General features: G+C 37.0%; 2 protein-coding genes across 3 annotated transcripts; one reads left to right on the top strand and one right to left on the bottom strand.

The window, feature by feature from the left end:
* The first annotated feature begins 245 nt into the window (after positions 1–245).
* On the top strand, positions 246–5261 carry LOC107793252 (putative aminotransferase ACS12). 2 transcript variants are annotated; one of them, XM_016615574.2, is made up of 4 exons: positions 246–1005; positions 1807–1932; positions 3648–3808; positions 3906–5261. In XM_016615574.2, the coding sequence occupies exons 1-4, from the start codon at positions 502–504 to the stop codon at positions 4747–4749; spliced, it is 1635 nt and encodes a 544-aa protein (XP_016471060.1). In that variant the 5' UTR covers positions 246–501; the 3' UTR covers positions 4750–5261. The 2 variants fall into 2 exon arrangements, with proteins under 2 accessions (XP_016471060.1, XP_016471059.1); XM_016615573.2 differs by having other exon boundaries at positions 3897–5261.
* A 245-nt stretch (positions 5262–5506) lies between these two features.
* Positions 5507–9627, bottom strand: LOC107793253 (putative LRR receptor-like serine/threonine-protein kinase At1g12460). The gene is made up of 2 exons (XM_016615575.2): positions 7483–9627; positions 5507–7394 (listed from the first exon to the last, which is right to left on the bottom strand). The coding sequence occupies exons 1-2, from the start codon at positions 8646–8648 to the stop codon at positions 5912–5914; spliced, it is 2649 nt and encodes an 882-aa protein (XP_016471061.2). The 5' UTR covers positions 8649–9627; the 3' UTR covers positions 5507–5911.
* Positions 9628–22226: the final 12599 nt, after the last annotated feature.

Here is a 22226-nt window from a genome sequence, read left to right as displayed (position 1 = left end):
ATAGTCACTCTAAAAATAATACACGAAAATAAATAAATATATATATATATATATTGTGTATGTTATATAAATAAAATTATGTAAAATTTATATAAATTTTCAAAGTATTGAATATAAATAGAAATACAGTGAACCAAACATAAAAAAAAGTCTAAAAATATTTCCAAACAAAAATCACCCCCCCGCTCGCCCCCCCCCCCCCCACCCACACAATAGAAGCAAGATAGACCGCGAAAAATTATCGTATTGGACTTCTTCTTGAAAATTTCACTTGTTATAATTTTCTAAAAAAGAAAAGGGCAAAACCTATTACCAAAATTAGGAAAAACATCTATTTAGGCGGACAAAAAGATAAAATACACTCCTGCCACCATTTTCTCCATCACTCACCTCTCTTCGTACTCTCCGTCCACCACCACCGCCGCTGATACTTCAAATACACCCGTCCACTGACGTCATATTCCGACAAGGTGACGACTTCCCCTTCACTATGTCACAGAAATGACAAGGTCCCGGGACCGTTCACCAACAAGAACAAGAACAACAACCATTTCAACTGGCGGCAGCGGAGGAGCGGCGGCGGCGATGAGGGTAATAGTACCCTTACAAGGAGTAGTACAAGGCCGAGGTGGTCTTTTCTTTGGTTCAGTTATACCTTGTGCTCTTTTCTACTTCTGGCAACTCTACCTCAAACGTAATCGCTCCGCCGGTGACGACAATAACGGTGAATCTCCAGCTCCGGCGAGGTCTCCGTCGTCTAGCCATTTGGCGGAAGTGTCGTCTTCTGGTTCAGGAGGGTTACAGAGAGTTCAGTCGTCACGTTTATTACTGTCACCTAAGGGAGCTACTGGGCCCTCTCAAGTGTCTTCAAGAGCTAATTCTATTATTTCTAAACAAAGTGATATTAGTCCTTACTATATTGGACTAAAAAGAGCTTCTGAGGACCCTTATGATGAGTCAAGTAATCCAGATGGTGTTATTCAACTTGGATTAGCAGAAAACAAGGTATTAATTTTATCTGTTTGATATTAGGGAAAATGTTTTCCTTGCTGAAAATATTTTGGAGCATTTGGGTATTTTGAACTGTGACAAAATGGAATAATGTGGCATTCCAGTCAAAGTTTTGGAGGGGCTAGTAATGCAGGACTTAGTAATGTAGGGATTGTTTATGTGGTGATTAGTAATGCAAGAATTGTTATGCAGTGATTAATAATAAAAGAATTGTTATGCGGGGCGTAATATAGGATGAATTATGTTTATACAAGTATTACTTACTTTAAGGGCGTTTTCTCTTTAAATAATCTAACCACTGCATTGTAAATCATGTATTCTTTCCACCTCGCATAAAATTGTACATATGTTCCTGCATAAGTTATGTGAGTATTGTTTAAAGAAGATGCAAAATTACAACACAATGTATAAGTTATGCTAAATTTAATGAGGAGATTAATTCTCCTCATTCAAGCAACCAAATAAGGTATTGATTATGCTGAACTTATTGAGGAGATTAATTCTCCAATTCAAGCAACCAAACAGGTTGCATATATCATCTGAACTTGCGTCAAACAGCACCTGTCAAATATTATTACCATACGTCACATATTCTTATACCAAATCAAACACGGGAAATTGATCGAGAAAATGATGCTGTTGAAGTAATACATCTTCCATGGAAAAACATTTTCTATAGAAAGCATTTTCCCTGAATGCCAATGCAATATATTTCGTGCTGGAGGAACTTTTTGGTTGATATTTCTTTCTTTTGTTTGTTTTTTGACATTTTTTCTCTGTTTTGTATGGTTATAGTTGTCATTGGATTTAATTCAAGAATGGCTGGCAGAAAATGTGTCAAAATGGATGATGAATCAGGATTTGAGTATAAGTGGAATAGCTACTTATCAACCATTTGATGGGTTGTTGGAGTTGAAAGTGGTAAGCTTTTTAATTTTTTCCTTGCACACTACTGGTGACTTGTTTGTCGATATACTGTTGGCTTGTATTGAATATCCTCTGTTTTGATTGTGGATTCTTCTTCTTGGACTATTAAATGAGTATTTGTTCATATGATTATCGTCTATACGGGCTAGAGAGGGAAATTGAAGAAAAACTTTACTTGAAAAGGTTGGTAGAGCTTTAATTGCTTGTTAATTTGAATTAAGACTTTATATGATTAAATCAATGAGACACCTCTTTGAGTGGTATTAGTTTATAATTGTAACCAAGGATGGGCTCATTTATGTCCATATGCAACAATAAAAAAAATGTCCATACGCTTGTATCACAGTTACTTTGTATCAGTTATCACTCATCCGCTTGTTCAGTGTGCTTTTCTGCTGGTTTAATTTGAAACACGAACCCCTGGCAGCGGGATTGGTGCAGAGCGGTATAGAGTCCCTAGTGGCATTCGACAATTCCAAAATTACCTATTGTATACAAGGGTATTGTATGTCCCGTCTTGAGCTTTCTAAGTTTATAATGTACACCAAACATAAGGAAAAGCAACAAATTAAAAAAAAAAAAAAAAAGGGCAGCCCGGTGCACTAAGCTCTTGCTATGCGCAGGGTTTGGGGAAGGGCCGGACCACAAAAGTCTATTATACGTAGCCTTACCCTGCATTTTTGTAAGAGGTTGTTTGCACAGCTCGAATCCGTGACCTCTTGGTCACATGACATCAACTTTACCAGCAACAAATAAGCTTCACTTTATTTTAACAATGCCAATTAACTTCTGAAAAGTTTGTCAATTATGTGTAAGAGGATAACATGCTTTAACTTCTACACTTCGGTGCTAAGCATCACTGTGGGAAAATGAACACGGCTCTGAATATTTTGAGTTCTTTCTTGAGATTTCAGAGCCCATGATTGTTGTAAAAAGGAGGATAAAAATATAACAGAAGAGAAATGATAGGAATATTTTGAAACTTGAAAATGCCCAGCCAATTCGTCAAACCATAGCCAGAGGAATGGAAGAATTTTCTTGTGTATTCCTGTTGTTAAATTTCTGCTCCCACTTGAGCATTGCATTGGTAAAACTGGAGTTGGAAACTCATAATTATTGTCGATCTAGCTCAGGTATTTATGTTGTTTCTGCATTTGATGATTGTGTGGTGATGTTTGTCCTGACTCGAACAATGGATGTGCTTGCAGCGTAATATGTGGAAAAACAAATCTGATTTCTTTGTTTAGCACATAAGAGAATACTTTAACCTGCTTTATTCTGCATGGATTTCCTTATTAGCAAGCTCAAAAGTCTTTATAGTGAATATTGGAGTCAGTTGTTCTTTGAGAGGTGGCACTATTATTTCCTTGATAAATGTTCACCTTGATACTCATCTTGGTGTAACCTGTCGAAGGATCTATTGCTAGTTTTGCACTACCTGTAGAAGGTAGATGGCAATTTTGGCCTCTTTGAAATATGAGTGGCTACCTTTGTCATCAGGTATCCTGTGGGTGGGAGATCAGGAGATGATCTGACCTTTTTAAATTAAGGGTTTGAATTGTGTAACAGCATTATATGAAATTGTTGTTTAGCCACTATGAAGATCAATTCGTAAAATAATACTGTGTTTTGTGTAGTTCTATATTACTTGTGGTATCTCTTTGAATTAATTTATGTGTTTTTTGCTTGCTAATTTCACCTATATGCAGGCTGTGGCAGGATTTATGTCTCAAGCTGTGGAGAGATCAGTGTCCTTCTGCCCCTCTCAAATGGTTCTTACCACTGGTGCAACTCCTGCTCTTGAGATACTGAGCTTCTGCCTATCTGATCCTGGAAATGCATTTCTTGTTCCCTCACCATATCATCTCGAGTGAGTATTTTCTTTCTTTTAAAGATATTTTCAATCTTTTTGTTATTTTACTTATTTATTGTATAAAATGAACTCAACGTGTCTGCAGTCTTGATAGGGATGTCAAATGGCGAACTGGAGTGGAGATTATACCCGTTCCTTGCCGCAGTGCAGACAACTTTAGCTTGAGCATTGATGCTCTTGACCGAGCACTTAATCAAGCTAAGAAACGTGGTCTTAAAGTACGAGGGATTATTATTTCTAACCCCTCAAATCCCGTAGGCAATCTGTTCACTAGGGAGACACTTTATAACCTCTTAGACTTTGCAACTGAGAAGAACATCCACGTAATATCCAATGAAATCTTGGCTGGGTCTTATGGAAGTGAAGAGTTTGTCAGCATAGCAGAGATAATTGATTCTGAAGATTTTGACCGGAACAGGGTCCACATTGTCTATGGTCTCTCTAAGGACCTCTCTCTTCCTGGTTTCAGGGTGGGATTAATCTATTCTTGCAATGAAAATGTTCTAGCAGCTGCAAAAAAATTGACAAGATTCTCATCCATTTCAGTGCCAACACAGCATTTGCTCATTCAGATGCTATCAGATGCAAAATTTGTGCAACAATTTATCAAAAAGAATAGAGAGAGGCTCAAAAGGACGTGTTCTCTATTTGTTAGTGGATTGAAGCAGCTGGGAATTGAGTGCACCAAAAGTAGCGGGGGCTTCTACTGTTGGGCTGACATGAGCAGGTTAATTCGATCGTATAGTGAAAAGGGAGAGATTGAGCTTTGGGATAAGCTACTAAATGTAGCTAAGATCAATGTAACTCCTGGTTCTTCCTGCCACTGCGTTGAACCTGGGTGGTTCAGGTTATGTTTTACTACCTTAAGTGAGAAGGATATTTCCACAGTTATGCAACGTATTCAGAAAGTTTTGGAGATGCGTAGGTCTCTGAGTTAAGTTGCTAATCACACGATCCTTTACTCATAATCACACGATCCTTTACTCATAGTCAACCGTAGCCAAAACTTTGGCAGGAATGAGGTCACACGTAAGATAGCTTTGAATGGTTCAACTTAGTGCCTAATGTTCTGATAATGAGATCAGGATGCAGCATTGGGAACCAAATGCAGAGAAAACCAAAAATGCCAGACTGCCATTCGCAAATGCATTCCTCCAAGTTTGTGGGTTTTGACCAGCCTCAGGATTCCAGAGAATGTAGATAGGTGAATTAGCAATCAACATTGATGCAAGGCTAAGCATATAGCATGTAGAAATTGGTATCAAATGAAATTCTTTTCCAAATTTAATGTGCATAGTCAATAAGTATGGCCTGAAAGCTTATTTTTCTTTTTATATTCCCCCTAGTTGTATAGTTACAGGTACATGTACCGACTCATTATTTGTTCGCATTCATTCTTGTGTTAGTAGTAGATAATGTTATTTGAGAAATGAATTGATTTCTTACATCCCTTTGAAGGTTTGTTGATTTGGACATCAAAATAGTTAGTCAAAGGGGACAAAGATGCTATATGCTTCCTTCCTTTGATAGCTTGAAGAATCCAAGTTATTGCTCATCTTGTGTTAATATCTGGCTCATTAATGCTGCATTGTAGCTCCAATGGAGCCTTTTGGGCTTAGACTGGTAATCAATTGGAAATTGTCTCTATTTTATTTATTAATTAATTGGTAAAAGTAAATGGATTACCAGATCATATGGTTCTAAAAAGTAGTTATCAACCTGCATATGAGATATCAAAATGACTTGGCAACTTACAGGAAAAGAATGGCTTTATTGTAAACTTACAATGACCAATTGATTAAAAGAATCACAAATCAAATACAAAAGAATCTTCTCTTTGTACCAAAAGCAGCCACTTCCTAATTACTCCTGTTCCAAATTCAAGAATATGACCGATACGATTAATTGGTCTGTGTGCCTCTCTTATTTGGGACCCTTTCTGATTTCCTCACCCAATCTCATGAGAAGCAATCATAACAGGCTCTGCCTCAAGGCCCTTAACCTGTTGAAACACAAAATGAAATCCCAGCTAGACTACTTCTCCCTCATTCTATGAACAGTTCACATTTCAAATAGTCCAAGAGCTCTACTGATTCTTTACTATGAGCCCAGGCCATTCCTGATGGACTCAAGAACTTGCACTACCTCAGCCATGCTAGGTCTCCTTGAAGGCGTTTCAGAAGTACAAATCAAGCCTAGCTTCATTACCTGAATCAGCTCATTTTCTGCAAAGCCCCTCAAACTTCTATCAAAACAGTCTGAAGCAGCACCCCTTTCAATCAGGCCTCTAACATATTCACACAAGACCACCACCTCATTTGCTACTGGGTTCTCCACTGGTTTCCTTCCAGTGACCAACTCCAGCAGAATTACCCCAAAACTGTAAACGTCACATTTATCGCTTAGTCTCAAACTTTGCGCCAACTCTGGTGCAACATAACCAACTGCATTGTGGAACTTGGTTAGTCCATAGTTATCCAGCAAGGGAAGGAACTTACCAAGACCATAATCAGTCAATTTGGCTTCATAGTTTGTGTCCAGGAGTATATTAGTGGACTTAACGTTAAGATGAAGGACAGGAGGTTTGCAGTCATGGTGAAGATACGCGAGGGCTCGAGCTGTCCCTACAGCAATCTGAAACCTTCTTGGCCAATTCAGTTCTGGATTACCAGCACCAGTGCTGGTTCCGGGATAACTAAGTCCATGTAAATTATCGTACAGGTTTCCATTTGGAACAAACTCTGATAATATTAACTGCATACTAGAGGACCAGTAGTATCCTTGTAAAGCAACAAGATTTGGATGCTGAAGTGTCCCTAACCGCCCAATTTCATGCTCAAATTCATCTTGATTTCTTATTCGCCCCAATGTCTCGAGCTTTTTCACTGCAAGTGATACACCACCTTCAAAGGATGTTCTGTAAACCGATCCAATTGTTCCTCCACCAATCAAAGACTCCTTGTCTAGCAAAGCTTTTGTGCCAGCCTCCCAGTCCTCATATTTTGAAGGCAAAGTCTTGCTGAAAAGAACCAACTTTCCTATAATGACATTTGAATCTGTAGAAGCCAGTGGCGTGCTCTCTACAATTATTGTCTCGTCTGCTCTTCTCCTCCTCCGCCTAGCTTTCATATTAATGATGGTTATCAAACAAACGCCCGTAAGGATTACTGCAGCAGCGACAATAGCAACAATAGCTGAGGCACTCAATCTTGGTTTCCCTTTTGCAGGAGCAATGCCACTGGGAGAGCATGAAACATCTAAAGGAGCACCACAAAGACCACTATTATGAAAAAATGCCGAGGGTCCAAACTGCTGGATGCTCTCAATTGATGGTATAGCACCAGATAGAAGGTTGTAAGATACATTAAAATGAGTTAAATTATGCAGATTCTCAAGAGCAACAGGGATTGATCCGGACAGCACATTTTCTGATAAATCCAAAAAGTGCAAGTTAGACAAATTTCCAATGGTTGATGGTATACTTCCATTCAGTTGGTTATGATGTAAGTCAAGATATACAAGGTTTGACAAGTTGTATAGATTCTGCGGTATTTCTCCTTCTAAAAGGTTCCCAGAAAGATCCCTGTAGCAAATTGTAGACAGTTCAATTCCAGTTTAAAACAACGTTAACATTAACAAAAACATTAAACTTGAGATGGTAATTAACTCACAGTTCAAGAAGAAGCTTGCAGTTGCTAATGTCATATGGGATTTCACCAAATAGGGTGAGATTATGCAGGTCCAAAACTGCAAGCCATTCGATACTACCAAGCTCGGCTGGAATTGTTCCCCCTAGTGAATTATTACCCAATCGAATAACAGAAAGGCTTTTCAAATCCGCAAGCTCAGTAGGTATAGTTCCATTAATCCTATTATTTGCCATGTCCAAGTACTTGAGGGCGCTGCATTTCGAGATGCTCAAGGGAATTTCACCAAAGAAATTATTTCTTGAAACATCCAACACTTCCAGTCTCTGACTACAAGTGCTAGAGTTAACTATCTCCCCATCAAAACCATTACTTGAAACATTGAAATATGTAAGATTTACCAATTCAAGAGCCCCAAAAGGAGCCAAACCAGAGAACTTATTGCTACCAAGATCCAAAAGCTCCAATCTTTGACATGTGGAAACCTTCTCTTGAACATTTCCTGTTAGAGCATTGCTCCTCACAGACAAGTAAACTAGCCCTGGAATATCACAAATTTGTGAAGGTAAACTTCCAGTAAGACCATTAAAAGATAAGTCTATCCCTTCAAGATTCTGACAGTTTCCAATTGATACTGGAATTGAACCTGAAAGATTGTTATGGGACAAGGAAATGAACCTTGTTTTGTTACAATTCATAAACAAAGCCGCAGGAATTTCACCACTATACACATTTCTTGACAAATCAAGGAATCTTATATTTGGCAAATCCCCAAGAAATTCAGGAATTGAACCAGATAAAGCATTGGAGCTTACATTAATCTTCCATAATGAATCAATCCCACTGTACTCTACAGGAATATTGCCAGTGAATTTGTTCCCAAACAAAGTGAGGATTCGCAAAGACTTAAGTTCTGCTAAGGCAGAGGAGAGAACACCACCAAGACTAGCGTTCCACAACACAATCTTCACCACATTTCCAGCAGAATTGCAGAAAACACCACTAAAGTCAAGGCAAGGGCTACCACTAGGATTCCAAGAAACTAAACTATTGTAAGGGTCTGTAGAAATGTTACCCTTGAATTGAAGCAAGATCTCTTTTTCAGTTAATGGGGAGACCAATTCCAATTCAAGCAAACAAAAACACCAAACAAGAACAAAACAATGAACAAATGTACCTAATTTTTTCATGTTCCCCAACACAACCACTCCAGCATTATCATTGCTGGATCCAGTCCTGAAACTTCTTGATCTCTACTTCTTCAGACACCCTTTTGCCTTTTCTCAAATGGGGTCCAATTATAAAAAATACAAGATTTAAATCTTGACTAAGCAGGAGCATTTTTCAATGCTTAGTATCTGCTTAAACAAGAAAGAAATTAAAGTACATTTATGGGCATATCTTAAATTTCTGTGATTTAGTACTCTTTTCTTGGAGGAAACAATAAAGTTATAAACTTTAGGTATTTTGTATATCTGGGTTGGTGTCACTAACCCTAAATTCTATAATTTGCTGAATTTCGAGAAAAATGAAGATTTCAAGAAAGTGGGCTTAGAAAGATAGAAAAAAAAAAGGAAGGAAAATTTGGAGTTTGCTGTTAAGCTGGCTGGCAATGACATGCATAGAGAGCAGAAGGGGTAATACTAAACTAGTGGAATGCAAATAGAAAATGCCTGGCTTGGCTGGAAAAGAAGGTTGGTCTGTTAGTTTAATACAGAAACTGCTTAATTTCTTTTCTTAAACAAAAGTCTGCACATATTTGACGGTTGTCTCCACGTGGTCACCTTCCTCCTTCCTCCTTCCTCCTTCCTCCTTTACTTATGAATAATTGCTGAACTCATTACTTTTTTACTCGACTTATAAATATAAATTTATAACGTCCATAAAGAAGTGTAGTTTAGTGCACGAAGTATTTCTGTATTCACGCATGATTCGGAAACACACCTCAAGGGACTGTTATGTAAGCAATCTACTCTATATATCAGTGGTTGATTCCACGACTCGAACGTGTGACTTATAGGTCACATAGAGACAACTTAACCGTTTCTCCAAACCTCCACTTAAAAAATTTATGAAGTCTATATATAACGAAATCATACTCGTTCAGAAACTCTCTTCTTACTTTCACCAAAATTTTGATGAAATGTAGGTTGAGTTTCTAGTATATTTAGTTAAATGTTTTTAGTGATAGCAAACAAAAGGAGAAGCCAATATGTCTGGTTTTTGAGACTTCACTATCACTACAGTGGAGTATGCATCATATGTAGGGTCTGTTGCCAATACAGAGATTTAAGAACAGAAGCATTTATTCCATTCACCAACCAAGGCACCGTTACCATCACTACGCACCAGACTCTTTCTTTCCTTATACATAGGTACCTAAAGATGAATGAAATGAAAGAAAGAAATGAAGGTTGAATTGAATGAGTCTTCCAAAGTTAATTTTTTCCTTCTTTCACCCTTTTTGCAGGTGTGGGGTTTGCAGTTATTGTGGTTAGTCAAGATTAATGCAATCTGTCTGACAAGAATTTGGTCATTAAACTGTATAAATATGTTAATAAAATCAAGAAAACATAGAGGAAGAAAGGATATTTATTAGTAAGTAAATTTCTTTATGAAACTTGTTCACATCTTCATGTGCTATTTCCTAATTTTCTTTTACACTTTATGGTTCATTTTATTTGTTCTATTATTGAGTTATAAAAGGTCACAAAAGATATAATGTACTTGGACAGTAAAGTAAATAAAAGAGTCAACTTTTGCGTAAAAAAAATTAACAAAATCTTAAACCACCCTACTGTTGTGAAAATCCCTCTTAGGAATCATTGACCCAACAATATATCACCAAGATTAATTAAAATCTTCCTTGACCTATAACCACAAAAGTGGTGCCAGAAATGGTCCAAAGATTGTTTTCTGATGGAATGGAGGAACCAGAGTCGGATCTAAGCCGGGTTTACAACAAACATAGTCAGTGTAATTCCATATAATAGGATATGCAGAAGATAATGTGTACGCAAACTTTACCCCTATATTGTGGAGATAGAAAAACGGTTAAATATTGCTTGCGACTTGACCAATGTGTACATATTCAAAAAAAAAAGATTACATCTATTCTAAACCTATTTTTTAAATTCTGAATTCGCCTTTGGAGATTAGGATGCTAAAGAAAATGAAAATTAAAAAAAAAAGAACTCCTAAATGTTTTTTCCAATGGCTTTTTATTAAACAGTAGAAGATGCAAATGATTAATGATTCTTCTGGACATTTTGATAACATAGGCCTTTAATGATCATAAGAAAATTCATTCCGAGAAGAGACAATTTATGAGCCGTTTGGATATAATTTGTTTTTTCTTTTTTCCAAATAATATTTTCAAATCAGTGTTTAGTTATATATTTAACTGAATTTTTGAAAATGATTTTAAATTTTTTTTGAAGATGAGTTATAAATTTTAAAAACAATTACATATTTTTCAAGTAAATAAAGTTTTCCTCCTACAAAACTGCAATATTTTTTCAACTGAAATGCATGTGCAAACATAATTTTAAATTTTAAATACCTTTTTTCAATTGAAATTAAAAAATTACTTTTTTTTTCCTTTTTCAAATCTCACATTTTTTATGTTCAAAAGCGTAATTAGTTTTTAGGCCATCTTGGGGACCAAAATAGCAGTTACTTCTCCTATAATTAGGTCAAGGGGTTTAATGTCCCTATTATAAAGTTTTGTGAAAGAAGTTCAAAGAAAAAGGTCCACTTCTGTTTTTTTCTTAAGTTTCTTTCTTTTGTCATTATTAATGCAAAATGTTCCTAGAGTAGTTGTACCTATCATTAAACTATTAAATGGTGGATGTAGCTGTGTGTATATAACTGTACAAGAACAGAATGGACCAAAATGAATTTTTTCTTTTTAATTACATATTGTATGGAGTAATTGAACAATCCAAAATCTGAAATTCTTTTACTTTATGAATCACTGTGCCCACACCTAATACCCGTTATTACTCCTTTCTGTTTCAGATTATTGTCTTTTAAAAGTTTGACTTGAAAAAGATACAAGAAAGAATCAAACGACATAAAAATTGATTTATTTGAATGTTTCTTTCTAACTCCTAAAACAAGTGTAATAGATATTAGACGCATTCAAACTTAGAGACGTGACTACAAAATGTTCACATTTTATCTAATCTGTATTCTTTCATTCAAAATTTCCATACTTTTTCCAAATTGATTGAAAAAAATTATACTACCCTTCTATCTCAAATTGTTTGACACCATTCTATTTGAAAAATCAAACATAACTAGGATTATTAGATCCATCATTAATATTCTTAACTGTAAAAGATTTTGGCTTAAGTGACTATATGTAATTTTAAATATAAATTCAGTTAAAACAAGATTTAAAAATTGATGTTTGAGCTAACAAAGAAAGTAAATGTATTAACTTTCCTATGTTAAATTTCACCATCATTTGATATTGTCGAACTCAACTTTAATTTGGAACTAATGTTAATTTTATTTTTTTGGATGGTGGGTGATGGCTGCTTGCCAATCAATTGCCAGTTGGGAATTGCTGAACTCCACAGGGATAGATTTGCTGCCATTAATTTCTCGCCATAAAATAATATTATATTTAATGTCACACTTTAAGAAAATTGTCAATTTGCTTTGGCATTTGGCAATAAATGAGTTTGAAAATGGAAACAAAAGAATGGAAGTATATAAAGACGTGTTAACAAACACTGCTCTAAAGGAATTTAAGTATTTTAAAAACAATTCTATCTCTATACCCATTAATGTCAGGGGAAGCTTGGAGTCAATTCAATTACTTATATTTGTTCAAATTGGAAAATCAGTGTGTAGAAACTAGAAGGGTGGAAAACCGGGTTGTGACATAAAATTACACCTCAGTATTTAGTTATAATTTTCCTATACATCACCAGTTTAAAATAGGAAAAGTATATATCTTTAATTTTCTTTTAGGTCATGAAATGAAGTGGAGTTAGGGCGGGGTTAGCCCTTTGGATACGGGTTCGGTTGAATCCAATAACTTTTGTCTAATTTTCATATTTATATTAAAAAATTATTGAATTATACATAAGTTATTAATTTCGGATCCATTAACTTACAAAAAATTAGAATACTGAACCCATAAAATTTTAAATTCTGGCTCCGTCTCTGGTCATAGTGTAATATTTTGAGGTATAAGCAAAGAGTATTTCAATTATTTCGAGCTTAAATTAAGGCGAGCTTGGTGACACGTCTAACTTGCTTAGTTCATGCTCACAATCATATCAAGCTAAAAATTTGATTAACTTGTATGTTCTCAAGGAATTACTGGTTTTTATATTTCCATTTTTTGAACAATAAGTCCCCTTTTCCAGATTCAGAAACATCTTAACATCTTTACGCTTTTCTTTTCCCGACAAGTGACAAAAATGATCTAAGACAAAAAATGTAAGAAATTGTTGAGTGCTATCCTTTCTCTTCCCTTTTTAGATGAATGATTTTTAAAGCCTATTCCTATAGGTAGATAGTTTAAACCGTAAAAACAACCAGTAATATTTATATTGAAGTAGGTTATCTACGTCAAACTCCTTAGGGTGCAACCATTTTTTGGATCCTATGTACAAAATACTTTGTGTACCGAGCTACTCTATTCCTAAGGAATAAATCTGTCCTCCAGCAATCAAGGATTTCTTTTATCTGAAATAGAAAAGAATTGAGTCAATAGACCACTCACCTACTGATTACATGACCATTCACGCTTGCTTAAATTGGTATACATTATATATGCCCTAGATCTATTCTCATATTTGATGATTTGAAAATATTTTTGTGAATATTATTTGATATAAAAATACATGGCATTTGATATTCTTTTATCATAGTTATTATTAATTGCTTGATTAATTTAATAAGGTCCTTGATTAAATTTTGGGACTTTTCATCGTGATAGAGATCATGATAATGAGAGTAAAGTCTCTTACAATTTAATCTAAACTTTTGTTCTTGATTGTAGGATTATTAATTTGGACATTAGTAATCCGGTTAGATCAATATTTATGTGATCGTCTTTATGGAATAAATATTAGTTGATCTCATTAACTAAATTACATAGATAGATGATGCATATGGAGATATGATCATTGAACCGACTCATTGGATAATTCCCAATTGTTAGAATTACCATAAACTGTCAATATGATATTCTCTTGAAAAATGTGATGTAAGAGTTTCTTTTGACCTTAGATCATCATAGTAATTGCTAAGTTATTTATTGTGCTTTGATACTAGACACCTATGGCCCTAGGGCGATAGTAAAAAGGTGTCATGACCCAAAATCTAACTAGTCGTGACACGTAACCCAACCCGCTAGATAAGCCAATTAACAACTATCCAATTTAATGAGATTTATTGAAACAAATGAATGATAAAATAACTGAACCTTTATACATTTCCCAAGGACTGGTAGTATAAATCATGAGCCTCTAAGATTTAGAATTTACAAAGATGGTATGAAATAAAGTACATCATATGTTTGAAATATATATGAACAAATTCAAATTCTAAAGCTACCAAGATCAAGAGGCAGCTATGACCGGAATGCGGGTACAACTTCATATCCAGCTCCCCGCCGTACACAACAACATCAGCATCCAGCATCTGCACGCAAGGTACAGAAGTGTAATATGAGTACAACCGACCACATGCACTCAATAAGTAACAAACCTAACCTTAGGTTGAAAGTAGTGACGAGCTGGAACAAAGGTCAGAGTCCAACACCAATAGCCAATAATATTTCATAATAAAAGTGATAAAAGAAGTAACTCAGAGATATAATGCTCAGCTCGTTCACAGTTCCAGAAAATAGGCCTAAGGAAATAATTCCAAATGATAAAGGTCGAATCTTTAATCAAAACCCTGAAGTCAACCAAAAAGTCAAACCTGGGATCGCGCCTCGAAACCTAATGAAACTCACAAAATCCAACAACTCATTCAATTACGAGTCTAACTATACTAGTTTGACTCAAATCCGACTCCAAATTGATGCTCAAAGACCGAAATTTTGCTTTATGAAACGTTAGACAAAACCCTCCAAATTTTCTCTTTAAAATTCATAATCTAATTACCAAAAAAACGAAGATAGATTCACGAAATATAATCAAAATCGAGTATTGTCACGACCCAAAATCCCACTAGTCGTGATGGCACCTAACCCAACCCGTTAGGTAAGCCAATTTCCAACTATCCAATTCCAATGAAATTAATTAAAAGAAAATATCTAAAACTGATACATCTCCCCAAGAACTGGTAGTACAAATCATGAGCTTCTAAGAATAGAGTATACAAAGCGGAAATGAAATAAATACATAGTCTGTTTGAATAATATATAAATAGAGCTTTTATAAATCTAAGGCTACCCTGAACAAGAGGCAGCTACAACAGGAACGCATGTACATTTTCAAGTCCCGCAACCAGCGAGCACAGCAACAACAGCAGCCAACATCTGCACGCAATGTGCAGAAGTGTAGTATCAGTACAACCGACCCCATGTACTGAGTAAGTAACAAACCTAGCCGTAGGTTGAAAGTAGTGACGAGCTTCTACCAAGGTCGGGTCCACAACCAATAGTACACAATAATCCATAACAACATAAAGCAGATAATACCAGAAATAACTCAGGGATAAAATGCTCAGCCAAATAATGATTTCAAAAATTATAGTTCTTCCTTCTAAATATCTCAGTGAAAACCCAAATCATTTGCCGAAGTTTTCAATAATATATATAGTTTGAAAACAATAAATTTCTCCCAAAATCTTGTCAATAATAAATAAGATGTTTCATTTTCTTTCCGGATAACCCGTGTAAAACAAATGCATCACTATGCCCATCTGTCAAAAATGTGTGAGAAATCATGAATGATGTGATGTTGTACAGCATGAGGAAAAATACATCTCTATGCTTGTATGTCATATGTGCATGCCAATGCAATGCAAATCAATGATAAAAATCATAAACAGCCCCTCGGACAGAACATCACTCATATACAGCCCCTCGGGCAAAACCTCACAGTCACTCGTGCTACTCGGGCATACCTCACAATCACTCTTGCCACTCGGGCATACCTCACAATCACTCATTCCTCCCAGTCACTCAGCACTCGCACTTAGTAGGTACCTGCGCTCACTGGGGTTGTGTACAGACTCCGGAAGGGATCCTTCATCCCAAGCGCTATAATCTGCACGGACAACTCACGCGCGATAATAATAAAGTATGCTGCAGGCGGGCAGCCCCGATCCACACTCATCCTCACAATTCAGGCCCTCGGCCTCACTCAGGTATGCTGCAGGCGGGAAGCCCCGATCCACACTCATCCTCACAAATCAGGCCCTCGTCCGATATCAAACATGCTGCAGCGTGCAGCCCGATCCCATGAATATGCAACATGCTGCGGCGTGCAGCCCGATCCAATGAATATGAAACATAAATCAGGCCCTCGGCCTCACTCAGTCATAAACCTCTCAAGCCACTCGGGCATCTTAGTAAAACAAGGCATTCGACCCAAAACATTTTTATGCATCAAAATAGAGTCATAAAACTGAGTTATGATATGCAATGAAATGAATATGACTGAGTATGACTTTTCAATTTAACACAATAATTCACAGCAATATGACATCTGTGGATCCCAATAATACTGGCACATAGCCTCAACATGATTTGTAATATGCTTTTCAGCTCAATTTCTTTAACACATAAAATCGCATGGAAAATACCAAGGTTATTTAACTATAACATTCCACATAAATAATTATGTCACAATTTCTATAGTGCACGCCCACACGCCCGTCACCTAGCATGTGCGTCACCTCCCAACAATTCACAAAATACATATATTCAGGGTTCATACCCTCAACTCCAAGATTAGAAGAGTTACTTACCTCAATCCAAGCAAATTCTTTATTCCAATAAACCTTTTCCTCGTGATTCGGCCTCCGAACACCTCGAATCTTAGTCAAAATAATTCGATACAATCAACACGAGGTATATGAATCAATTCCATATGAAAATGCTAATTTTTCATAAAAATCCGAAATTTAGTTCAAAAATAGCCCATGGGGCCCACATCTCGGAACCCGACAAAAGTTACAAAATCTGAACACCCGTTCCGATACGAATCCAACCATACAAAAATTATCAAATTCCGACATCGGATTGACCTTCAAATCTTCATTTTATATTTTTGGAAAATTTTATAAAAATCTGATTTTTATTCCATAAATTCATGGATTCATGATGTAAATGAATATGGAATCATGAAATATAATCAATATAGGATAAAGAACACTTACCCCCAATGTCTTCCCATGAAAATCGCCCAAAAATCGCCTAAACCGAGCTCCATAAACTAAAAAATGAATAAAAATGGCAAGAACCTCGTTTTATAAACCCTCAGTTGTTTCGGGCGTCACAGGTAGCGTGGGGCACTGCCTGTGGTGCAGTTTCCAGTATCCCAAAATTTCCAGCGCCAGGGCTAGCGCCCCACGCTACCCTTGTCGCTCGCGGCAACGGAAAAATCGTTCCAGACACGAAAATAGGCATAACTCTCTCATACGATGTCCGAATTTAATGATTCTTTTTGTTATGGCTCCGTAATTTCAATATGGATCTAATACTTCAATCAAAACTGAATTTGGAGCTCATTTGCCTAATGTGATACCATATATTCTTGAAGAATCGACATCCGATCACTATTTTAACTTAAGCTTTAAACCTTGGAACTAGATGTTCCAATTCATTCCAAAATCTCATTGGACCCGAACCAATTACCCCGGCAAGTCACACAACAACTGTAAAGCCCAATTTGAGAAGTAAATGGGGAAATGGGGTTGTAATACTCAAAACGACCGGCCGGGTCGTTACATTCTCCCCCACTTAAATATACATTCGTCCTCGAACGTGCTAAGAGTTGTTTCCAAGCCATCAAATCACTGTTCCATCTTACCACACACGTACCCGGGGGTGAACCCACGTCACCCTATTTCATATAGGCTTGACAACACAATCCAACTGAATTCATTAATTTAACTCTAGACCATAAACCTTGGAATTTTATTTCCAACCTTTAGAATTTCTTTCAAGACACAAGTCTTAAATTTACACACCGTATAAATCCGAACAAGTTGCATCGAGCTATAACTATCACCACGGATATAATCAACCAACATATTACACAACTCGCTTGCTCGTAGCACCATTCTCGATCGCAGTGACTACTCCAAAACTAACCGCATACTAGTATTAAACCCATATCGAACCAAACCTCATCCCAAAACCTTCGTACCCTGTTGATAATAAAAGAAACACGCGAAATAAACAAGTCACGGAGCTCTCTCGCCCAACCAGAACCATAATCGCTTTTTGAGCCGACTTTCAATATTATCCTCCCTAACATACGGTAATCAAACATGATAGTACCCATTCGAGGTCCAATGACTTTATATTACTAAACACAACTATTTTCACAGACATGCCTCACCAATATAACTCAGAGCCACAACCTGTGCCATCTGTGCACTAATACACAATAATTCAAATGTACTCAGTCATAAAAAATGACTCAAATGAGAGAACTGTCCCGCAATGTTAATAAGTACCGCCACAACGAAATGCTGAAAATTCATCATACACCATAGAACCATCACCCGATTCTAACACAAGGTTCATACCTTAACATAGCTCCGCTGCAATGTGTGTCCCCATCCAAACGTTGGTCCATATAATATACCTCGAGCCACCCTGCTCAAAATTAATAACCACGGAGAGGCAAATGACAAAAATGCCATACAAAACCTGAAAGAACATAACCATTACGCAATCGATCATGCAATACCCAAATACTCATCACGCTCAAATTCCACTATAAAACTCAAATAGGACCGCACCATCTGTGCACATAACCAATGAATCACAACTCCTCGTAGCATGAAGGAGCAACTCACAGATCATCTGAGAACACGAATAAGCTCAACATCAACAGAATGACACATCCCTCAATAATAGCAGTATGGAGCCAACCATTCTGACTCGGTGTAGAATATACATCTTAATTGGGCCTACCAATGGACCGCCAAATCAACTCGGGTTACCCACAAATAGATAAAAGTTCTTCTGAAAATCCATAATGACTGAATCATAACACATTCTATCATCTGGCCAGCTCCGGCCACAACTTCACAGTCCATAACCATGAAACATCCGCTCTTGAGAACTCCCAATCTCCAAATCCATAGAACACACGAATCACCATATTTGATTCCATCTCCACCGCCCGAATGTCTAACACCTCTCTAATACAAGATCATCCCATGAGACATACTATAAAAATTCTTCTGTGCTACTTGTCAAAATTTGAATATCAGCATTCTATCAACAGTGTGAGTACCGTAATACCAATTTATAGATCCGTAAGTTAAAATACAGTGCACCTTCTGAAGTCCGCCCCCTTCTCATACAACACCAAGTAGTAATAGTATTCATCTAGACATCGAAAACTGTTCATGCCTCTAAGAATTTATGACCTCCCTTTTAAGGCTAAACCGTGACCTTGCACACGCCAACCTTAATCACACACAACTCACCGCATCTATTATGCCATCATGTGACAAGCACAAGAATCCCATTATCAACTTTGAGTCACCAATAATTTACATACCCTTTTAGTTAGAAACCTTTCTCTTGCTTCTTTCCAGGAGGAAATCACAATACATAACACGTTCTCCACACTGGTAGAAACCATCAAGAATACTTTGGAATCCATTTGCACATAATCAAGCCCTTAAAACTAAATTCCTCTAACTCGACCAAGCCACGCAGGTCTCCAAGTCCAGGTGTATTGCCACAAAGCACCTGTAGAAAACCCCCACATCATATGCACCCAAAGAACCGATCTTATCCATTACCATACTGATCCAACCTACTACCCAGTTGTCCTATTTTTCTCCGAGTCCCTTCCGAATTTATCTTCAGATTGATACTTCTTCTTGCTAAAATACCACGATCTTTAACCACAACTCACCATACAAACCTTAGCATAGAACCACAACGCCCTACGACCCATAAGCAATTGTACTCTTCTTAAGCACATTCAAAAATACCACAATTATAACACTCACTCTTAGAATACCTTATGTGAATTTGAAATTGTACTTCTTACCTTCCTTATACAAAAATGTAGAATCCTTAATGTAGAATTTTCGCAAGTCCAGGCACCATCAACGCAAATCTCGGATTTATCCATACACAAGTCTGGAAATATTTTCAATTGCTACATATAATTCTCAAACCCACTGGAATTTTCTCGGGAGTCACCCACTTTGCTCAAATCTAATTGCACCGCCCAAATGGGCCAAAAGACACGTGCCCCATTAGCACCACAACACTCAAAGAAGTAACTCTACTTTAACACCACATATCAAATTCATACTCTGTGCGCACTACATCATTCACCAATAACAACTTACTCATCCCGCGAATTTCATTTACTCATACGTGCAATATAATCCTTAACCAGAAATTTCTTTATTTGAGTCATCCTCGATCTCAACTTCTGCAAATCATAGCTAACCCACAAGTATGCCTCAGACCAAAATTAAAATTTAACACCTAACCATGAAATCAAATTGTCAATAGCAGACTCCCACACTTGGCTCAAAGCCATAGATTAAAACATTCCATAACTCACAATACCAATACTCTCTTACTGCCATAATGCCACAGTCAGTCCAATGAAACTTCTTCCCAAGTTCATACAATGCCAACCATAAAAATACCTCAATCAACCGCTAAACTCGTATTCATCCTCTTAACACACAAGTCAACTTTCTTAGCCAGATTCAGATTCAAATCTCCACCCATACACCCCGTCGGTAGAAAAGAAACTCTCTACTCACATCATAAGGAATACTCCTACGTAGATTACTCTGCAGGGGATAATCCACCTGCTTAGCCTCAATCTGGTATCTTGTTATACCCTTTCGCATTCACAATTACTATGCAATCACTTAGTCTATCTGAGTCCAAACTCATTAACCAGACGTGAGAATTTAGTTTTACCCCAAAATTTAACAATGTGAAAGATCCATCAAAACATTCAAACTAGAGATTGTACGCCACATCAATTCAGAAATCAAGCACCCAATGACCTTTCCTTTACATTTCAAGGAAACACTTCTCGTCATATTCAAATCGTCTTAACACATCCCGCATTTACATCATACTCATCACAAAGCCATTCCACCGCTCATCGAGCCACAACTTCCACTCATAGGGATATTACCGGACATATGAGTCCAAATGTACAGGTTACAACTGAAGCTACCGAGCCTAAGCTGCGGTCTAAACTTGGCCTCAAGTCCTCCAGACTGGCCAATCACCAAAACACAAAATACACACCTCGAACCTCATTCAGAGAATCACAAGCTGACGATGCACAGCTGATACCGAGCGCTCATGTGCGCATATGAATACGTGGAAGGAATTCAAAGAGTTATATTTCAAGCTGAATCAATTCCGCACGATAAGGAAAGAAAGATGGGAAATTATCCTAAATGCCTTGTAGCCTCTCGAAGATAAGTATGGACGTCATCATACTGATCCGTAAGACTCTACTAGACACTTGCTCATGACTTGTAGAACCTATGAACCTAGAGCTCTGATACCAACTTGTCACGACCCAAAATCCCACTAGTCGTGATGGCACCTAACCCAACCCGTTAGGTAAGCCAATTTCCAACTATCCAATTCCAATAAAATTAATTAAAAGAAAATATCTAAAACTGATACATCTCCCCAAGAACTGGTAGAACAAAACATGATTTGTAATATGCTTTTCAGCTCAATTTCTTTAACACATAAAACCGCATGGAAAATACCAAGGTTATTTAACTATAACATTCCACATAAATAATTATGTCACAATTTCTATAGTGCACGCCCACACGCCCGTCACCTAGCATGTGCGTCACCTCCCAACAATTCACAAAATACATATATTCAGGGTTCATACCCTCAACTCCAAGATTAGAAGAGTTACTTACCTCAATCCAAGCAAATTCTTTATTCCAATAAACCTTTTTCTCGTGATTCGGCCTACGAACACCTCGAATCTTAATCAAAATAATTCGATACAATCAACACGAGGTATAGGAATCAATTCCATATGAAAATGCTAATTTTTCATAAAAATCCGAAATTTAGTTCAAAAATAGCCCATGGGGCCCACATCTCGGAACCCGACAAAGTTACAAAATCTGAACACCCGTTCCGATACGAGTCCAACCATATAAAAATTATCAAATTCCGACATCGGATTGACCTTCAAATCTTCATTTTATATTTTTGGAAGATTTTATAAAAATCTGATTTTTCTTCCATAAATTCATGGATTCATGATGTAAATGAATATGGAATCATGAAATATAATCAATATAGGATAAGGAACACTTACCCCAATGTTTTCCCATAAAAATCGTCCAAAAATCGCCTAAACCGAGCTCCATAAACTCAAAAATGAGTAAAAATGGCAAGAACCCCGTTTTATAAACCCTCAGTTGTTTGAGGTGTCACAGGTAGCGTGGGGCACTGCCTGTGGCGCAGTTTCCAGTATCCCAAAATTCCCAGCGCTAGGGCTAGCGCCCCACGCTACCCTGGGCGCTCGTGGCAACGGAAAAATCGTTACAGACACGAAAATAGGCATAACTCT

Source organism: Nicotiana tabacum, chromosome 23 (assembly GCF_000715075.1).
Source record: "Nicotiana tabacum cultivar K326 chromosome 23, ASM71507v2, whole genome shotgun sequence".
Lineage (NCBI taxonomy): Eukaryota > Viridiplantae > Streptophyta > Magnoliopsida > Solanales > Solanaceae > Nicotiana > Nicotiana tabacum.
Note: the sequence above shows the minus strand (reverse complement) of the source record. Positions and strands in the feature narration are given on the sequence as shown.